The 7,942-nt window shown below is 46.1% G+C and overlaps 1 protein-coding gene across 1 annotated transcript in view; it reads left to right on the plus strand.

Annotated features, from left to right (window-relative positions):
• The window catches only part of LOC126156227 (uncharacterized), a 28,316-nt gene extending 20,969 nt beyond the window's left edge, over positions 1 to 7,347 (plus strand). Inside the window, exon 2 of the mRNA XM_049916295.1 lies at positions 7,009 to 7,347. Coding sequence (XP_049772252.1) covers positions 7,009 to 7,347 — 339 coding nt within the window. The remainder of the gene's footprint in view (positions 1 to 7,008) is intronic.
• Positions 7,348 to 7,942: the final 595 nt, after the last annotated feature.

The following is a 7,942-nucleotide window of genomic DNA, read 5'->3' on the forward strand; positions in this document are numbered from 1 at the left end:
AATCCTCCTGATGGCTTCCCATACTTTCGTAGAACTAGTGGAGCGGCAGATGGAGTTCAGGAACGATTGCCATGGCCGTCGTTTACTCTCTCTCTCCTGCCACCCGAAAGGCCGCAAGATTGTCAGCTGAGGGACGGCACTTGAAGCGGCGCAGAGCTGCTCGGCGGGCTCGGATGGCTGAGCGGCACTCAGTGGTCCACCAAGGGACAGGGCGCCTCTTGGGATGACTTGAGGACCGTGGGATCGACCATTCAGCAGCATGGGAGATCACGGCTGTAACATGGTCGACCCATTCGTGGACGCTGGCACGGTGTTCCAAAACAGCTAAATCGCTGAAAAGTGTCCAGTCAGCTCTGCAGAGGTGCCACCTGCGTGGCACTGGTAATGCCACAGTCTCATCCAGGAGGCGAATCCAAAGGGGGAAGTGGTCACTAGAATGGAGGTCAGCGGCAACCTCCCACAGAGCAGAATCCGCGAGTGCTGGAGAGCAAAAGGAAAGGTGAATAGCTGACGACGACCCACAAGCAGTACAGAAATGAGTGGGAGCACCAGAGTTGAGGATGCACAGTTCTTCGGATGCCATGGGGCTTTCCAGAATGCGACCCCTGGGGCAAGTAGTCGTAGAGCCCCATAAGACATTATGAGCATTGAAGTCCCCCAGAAGGAGAAATGGGCGGGGGAGTTGGGTAATAAGGTCTGTGAGAGCCTCAGAGTCTATTGCATCCTGAGGTGGTAAGTAAACGGAACAGATTGTGAGCCTCCGCCCCACAAGAAGGTCAACTGCAACTGCTTGCAAGTCCGTAACGAGAGGGAGCTCAGATGAGTGGTGCATGTCATGGACAAAAACTGCAACACCACCCTTTGCCCTTTCCCCCATCAGATCATCTTTTCGATACACGGTATAGCCCCGTAAAGAAGGAGCATCAGTGGCCCGGAAATGTGTCTCTTGGAGACATAAGCACAAGGGGCGCTCTTGTACAAGGAGTTGTAATTCGGCCACATGCTTCCTGAACCCATTCAGGTTCCACTGTAATATGGGAGCCAGTGATCAGGGTGCCTGAATTTTCACCCTGCCCCTGTGCTTTGGAGGAGAGCCCGTACTGGCCGGAGATTTATTCCTGTGGCGAGAATATCGCCCCTGGTCGACATCAATGTCCATCAGCTCTGATGGCGACCCAAGGGAGTTGTCAGATAGTACGATGACATCGTCATCGGACTGACCCTGACTAGTCTCCTCAGGTGGCAAAACCTTCACCTTCGGCGTCTTCGTCTTGGGGGGCTTAGAATGCAGAACCTTGTCAACAGTTGGAGCTTTACTCGCTTGGGCAGAAGGTGCCATATGGGGAGGGGCAGGAAGTACCCCAGTGTCAGCAACCACGGCCTTGTCCGACGTTGTGGGGAGAGCTGCAGGTTGCAAAACAACCGCAGCAGCACAAGTGCACTGGCAAACGCAGGTATTAGTGCTGACACTAGCAACCTCTGTTTGTGTAGCAACAGTGGCCAACTGTACCGGTTTCTGCTGAGTGGAAGCGAAAGATGTTGTAAACACAGGAGGCTGCATGGCCTTAAAGAGCTTCTTGGCCTCACCATAGGGGATGCGCTTAGTTGTTTTGATCTCCTGTATCTTCCGTTCCTCGAGATAGATGGGGCAGACCCGGCTCCAGACAGGGTGACTTCCAGAGCAATTCACGCACTTCACAGGCGATGAACAATCGGCTCCTTCATGGGCAGGCTGACCACATTTACCACAAGTGGCTATCCCATTGCACCTCAACGTAGTATGCCCAAAGCGCTGACATTTAAAACAGCGCATTGGGTTAGGGAAATATGGCCGTACTGGCAAACGTAAGAAACCCGCTTTAACATGCTCTGGGAGTCTCGAGCAATTGAACGTGAGAATAAACGAGTCGGATTTGACTAGGTAACCATCGACTCGTTTCATAATATGCTGCACGTCGACAATACCTTCGTCAGCCCACTCAGATTTCAACTCGTCCTTGGGGATATCCACCAAGTCCCTACATGTCACAACACCCTTACTATAGTTCAAAGTGGAGTGGAGCTCGGTTTCGATAGCGTACTCTCCGAGACAGGTTGCTTTCCTAAGAGAAGTGACTTGACGGGAACTAGAAGTTTCAAATAACAGAGTCCCATTGCGCAGACGCTTCACAGATTTCAGTGTTCCTGCAATTCCCTCAAGACCCTTGTGGATGTAAAAGGGAGAAACTCTCTCAAAGCTACCTTCCTTCCGTTTGACAATCAAAAACACATTCCGATTATCAGCATGTGCTCTGTTACGACAGTCTGATAAATCTCTAGTAACACCAGGCGCTGGAGGACTCCCAGCACGAAGTCGCTTTTTCGATTGGGTGTGTTTTCCTACCAGTGGCCCACCCAATCCACTGGTAGGGGGAAACGTAGAGGTCGAAGGGTCCATTGCGGTCCCACGAGCAGCTAGGGAACTAAAGGTCCACTCAGCCAGAGCCCCGCGTGCCTGAGTAAGCCTTATACAACTGGGGTGCGGCAGGTGCCCCAGAGGTTGCCCGCTTGCGACTGTTCCACCCCAACAGCCATGCATCTTATAGGCGCGCAGCACACCGTAAGATTGAGGGGTTTTTATAGAGGTTTACCTTCCTCGCAATCCAGGCGGTCAAGCCAAGATTACCATTCCCCGCAGCACACAACATTCCACCGCCGCGCCATGCGGTGGTCGCTGAAGTATGTCCGGGGTTTACGGTGACAGGAGACTGGCGGCGCTGACCAGTCCCCAGCTCAGGACCCCGAAGTCACCAAGCCCGTACTCAGCAAATGAATGCTGAGCCCCTGGGGGGCACACTCTTTGAGAGCTTACCAGTGGCACCATGCATTACTGCTGTGCCCACTGTGTTCTTAATGGATTCAAAAAATGCCTGTGAAATGCCATTCACATCACTACCACTGTCCAATGAACAGTTAACATGTATACATTGTACACTTGCTTATGTTACCGGGTGACACACTTCCTTTTTATTTACCATGTGATCTTCTTCATACGTTCTTTCTTGAACACATTGCCCTCATTATTAACTATAGATTCAAATACCCCATTCTCATCACTACTGAATTCGTCATTGCTATCATCATTACAACTACGGTCAGAATCTGACACACTTTTACTTACGCTATGCCTTACATTTGATGCCTTTTCCACTTTTTTCTCTATTCCAGTCCGTTTTGAATCTACAATTTCATTTCCTTTTAGGGGTTTTTCCTCTAGCACTACTGCACACTTAGTTTCTACCTCAGTTTCTGAATCATTTTTAATGTGATCGATTTGGTTCTCAAATTTAACTCTGTTTTCAGCACATTGTTTCTCGAACACCTCCACCTTCATATCATTGCCGTCACAAAGTTTCTCTCTCTCTTCTACACATTTACTGCTCAATGTTAATTCCTCGTTAGTATTAGCACAATCTTTAACTACCTCATCAAACGTCTTATTTAATTCTGAAAGATGACAGCTGTCTACCTTAATCTCCTTTTTAATTTCTTTCTTCAGTTCATCCTTTAAGCTAACCACGTCAGTTCTAATGCTATCAGTTTTGTTTTCCACCCTGATAATGTCGTCTTTCACGCTGCTTATGTTATTATCCATCCTACTGGTATTACTCTAAATTTGCCTTACCAGCACTTCCAAATTACCATATGTCATAAACTTTTGCCCTTGCTGACTTTTTCTACTAGATGCCTCCTCCTTAATCTTAACGACCTCTTCCACTTCAGTACTGTTTTCGTCCATTTCACTATTGACAGTAGGACTTTCGTCCCCATCCTTCAAAGCTCCATTCATGATTGGTTTATAATCGCCACCGTCTACTGAAACAGTCGCACTTAGGTCCTCCTGTTCATTTAACGACTTAACCTCTACAGCTTTGTCCTCCATCGCAATGTGTTGTTATTTAAGGTCACTCATTATGTATCACTATTTACAAAACAGCTTTCGCAATGAATTACCTTATTTACAAATACTTGTCTGCTGCTGTTGTGGTTGTCCTCTTGGTCCATCGTCTGGACGGCACTGGCAAGTTGTAATTCTCTCGGCGAGATGTCTTGTTTATCTCCGGTCAGCTGTGTCCACGTGTGTGCTGATTGGCTGCTCCTGTACTCCATGGCTGCTTCCACAGAACCCGCTCGCTGATTGGCTGCTGCACCTTTTTCATTATGAAACCCCAGCGCTGATTTGCGATTGCACCGCTGCACTGTAAACTGCTCTTGATTTCACTTTTCAAAGTTTGGGCGTCCTTGTTTATTGTGGTTACGTACAACACTCCTCGCCCACAAGGGCTCCATATGTAGCGGTTCCTCCTGCTTTTATTTCTTCATTTGTTGATTGTCCTCGGTGTCGACGTACTGCATTGTTACACTAGCTGGAAAATGGGGTTTGTAATTGGCACACTGATTACTGTAAATAATGTAGCCGCAAATGCACAGTTGCATTTCATTGTCTTTTACTTTCACTTTTCACAACCCCCGATATACACATTTATATGGCCAGTGCACTATTATTTAACTTTCTGTAAACCTCATTAATAGTTTGCGGGCACACACTGTTACAATAGTTTATAGTTGAACATGTATGAGCAGTGAAACCTAACCACGAAGTTCACTGTTCTTGAAGAATAATCAGGTACGTATGGTGCAGACACTGTCATTGTTTTAACCCAGGGCCTAATTGTTTAACACTTATTCTACAGTTAATTTGAAGCATTGTTGTTCTAACCAGCACAGGTTACTCGTCTGAAACTCGGCCATGGACTGTCTTGTGACCAAAAATCGGGCCCTTTTATATCATCATAACAATAGGTGCTGAAACTACACATTGTTAGAAGTTTAATTTACAGAAATTATACTTTTGACACAACTGTTAACTACTTTGGAATTAATTAAGGCCACCGAGCGAGGTGGTGCAGTGGCCAGCACGCTGGACTCGCATTCAGGAAGACAACGGTTCAATCCCGCGTCTGGCCATCCTGGTTTAGGTTTTCCGTGATTTCCCTAAGTAGCTTCGGGCAAATGCCGGGATGGTTCCTTTGAAAGGTCTCGGCCGACTTACTGCCCCGTCCTTCCCTAATCCGATGAGAACGACGACCTCGCTGTCTGGTCTCCTCCCCCAAACAACGTAACCCAACCCTAATTAAGGGCTGGATTTACTAACATGTTTTCAAATAGAGCTAAACAGATACTTTAAGATTACTAGTATTTCGTCGTTCAAATCTTTATAATTAGTATAGAATTTATATTTGTTTATATGTAAACAACAGAATTTAAGTTACGGAACAACACTTATTTCTCCCTATAATCAATGATACTAACTAGGAATAGTCAAAATAAATTAGAAAATCAATTACATACATAAAACTAAGCACAAAGTTAGATCCATAAAACTGAGGGTCACCCTTTTTTTAAAGAAAATGTGGATTCTATTCACGTATGTTAATGGTAATTAGTTGAAAGTGAAAAAAGAATTTAAGGAGGCGGCTGACAAAACAAGAGAGGAATTAAAATAATCCCAGCTTGCTTCGTCACAACCTCACTGCACTGTACTGACATCGACATAAACGGCTTGCACTGCCTGATAAATTTTCTTTGGGGCGACCTTTGCTAAATCCCTCTGACCGGACGTCTGGGTAGCGTTCTATCCTTTATACTGTAACGACATAGTCGTTCACTGCTATGGCTTCCCGCAAACCGTGGCTATAGAGGAGAATCTACTGAACACTCCAGTGCCTGCTGTAAACTAGTTCTACCAAATGCTGATTGGGGGCATTTTTGTTCATTCATTTTAAACTCATATTGGCTGTGATTTGTCAGATTGTTAGTTAATATTTGTTAACAGGTATTTGAAAGACACAATGCAGTCACAATGTTTTGTTACTTCTTTACATTATTTAATCTTGCAACATTTGTCGAAGCGTAAAATCATCATTAGACCAAAATGGTTACGCAGGAACATTTCACATAAATGCTTGCAGAATCGTAAAGTAGTAGTATTGCGTGGCCTTCGATGTTCGAACGAAACGGTTAGTCTGGTCTGGTGATCTTTGGTAAAGCGTATCCTTGGAAACCGAAAGTTCACGGTGTCGAATTTCGGTCGAACTAGAGAATAATTCGTTCTACCTTTGGCCTACATGAGAAGATTCTCTTGGGACGAGATATGATTCAAGTCTCACGTTAGTCTCAGGTTCCCTTTCCTTGGTAGAATGGGGCTGCACTCAAGCCGCTCAGATGTGAGACTCGCACCAGGCCGTTGTTGCACACGGAATTTTTACTATACACAGACAGAAAAGAGATCACGGCTCCAAACATGAGTTGTGCCACTGTGAGAATGAAAATCAGGTTTGCTTTATAAACATGCTGTAACGATTTTGTGCCTTAGATTGAGATTGGAAGTAGTAATTTGATGTTAGTCAAAAATGCCTGTAAGGCGACAAAGTCGCCATTATCGGAATCTGAGATTGACGAGGTCTTGTAATAGGGCTACGAGAAGCTGGATGTTCCTTCGCAATAGTGCTGAAAGACTTGGCAGGGATGTAGCAACTGTTCATGATTGCTGGCAGCAATGTTCACGAGAATGTACGGTCGCAAGAAGACTTTATAGTATTGCGGTTTTTTCCATCAGTGTAGTTGTTATTTGAAATGTTCAGTTTCATTCACTGTAGCGGCTAACCGGATCTGGTTGACCACTGTTTACCACGTTGTAACGAACGCTTACACCTTGGATTAGAAGCAAGGAGGTGGTCAAAACAAAGCGTGGTACGACATTGCTTTCGATGTGTCCATGTTGTGTCGTATCTTTCTCTTTCTGATGACGTTAACAAAAAAATCGTGACTAGTAGTGGCCACGTAAAACCTCTTCATAAACTCTTCAACCCTCGTAAATTACGTTCTAGTGTTGGTCCATTGTCGCAGGCGTTACTGTTTATGAGACCGCGATTTCAGAAGACATTTACGTCCGCTTGTGTGTTCCAGTTTAGCAAAGTGCGCAGCCCGGCCGCCGACGTGCAGTGTTTCCTGAACGCCGACGCCAGCGAGCAGCTGCACCGCCAGCACTTCGACAGCCTGGTGGTGGAGTACCACGACGCGCTGCGGCGCACACTGCGAGCCCTGGGAATGCACCAGCAGGCGAACGCCTACCCGCTGCAGCAGCTGAAGGCCGACATGGACCGGGCGGCGGTGCTGGGGCTGTTCAACTGCGCGCTGCGCGGACTCCACCCTGGGCACGGAGAGCCACTCCGACCAAGTCGCCCAGGCCTTCAAGAAATCCGACGAGTCCAGTGCGGCGCTAGCAACCACCTACAGCAATCCTGAATGTGTTTCCTACTTGAAGTATATTGCTCCCATATACTAGAGCAAAGGTCTTCTGTGACCAGGGGTGATAATCTAAGCATACAGTGCAAAAAGTTGGTTCTCACCCCGGTCACTGGATACATCACGTTAATACCATGTAACACTACTTCTAGCTCTCATAATGGGCTCATTTCTTCGAGGAAGAGACTCCACAAATATCGTCAGGTATTTTGTACCCAGCTGAAAGCCCTCATTGATGGTCAAATCCTGTTGAGATACCAAACTGCGTTTAACCCACTGTTGCAGACATTTTCTACGGAATTAAGATTGTCTGATTTACCGCACTATACGAGGTGCAATTGATTGCTAGAGTGTTAGTCGAACACGGAACTTATTTGTGCATCCCTTGAACATGACTATTTTGATCTTGAAAGCAGGAGTGTCCCAAAAATTGTCACTATCAAGATTTAAAAGAAAGGACAACATCGAGAATGATGAAATACAGATTGGCCCAGAAGTCCGATGACATTACAAAATTCAATACTTCACTGAGTAATTTACAGAGAAATATAAAAACTGACACACATGCTTGAAATGACAGGCGGTTTTATTGAAA

This window comes from Schistocerca cancellata, chromosome 2 (assembly GCF_023864275.1).
Source record: "Schistocerca cancellata isolate TAMUIC-IGC-003103 chromosome 2, iqSchCanc2.1, whole genome shotgun sequence".
NCBI classification, from domain to species: domain Eukaryota; kingdom Metazoa; phylum Arthropoda; class Insecta; order Orthoptera; family Acrididae; genus Schistocerca; species Schistocerca cancellata.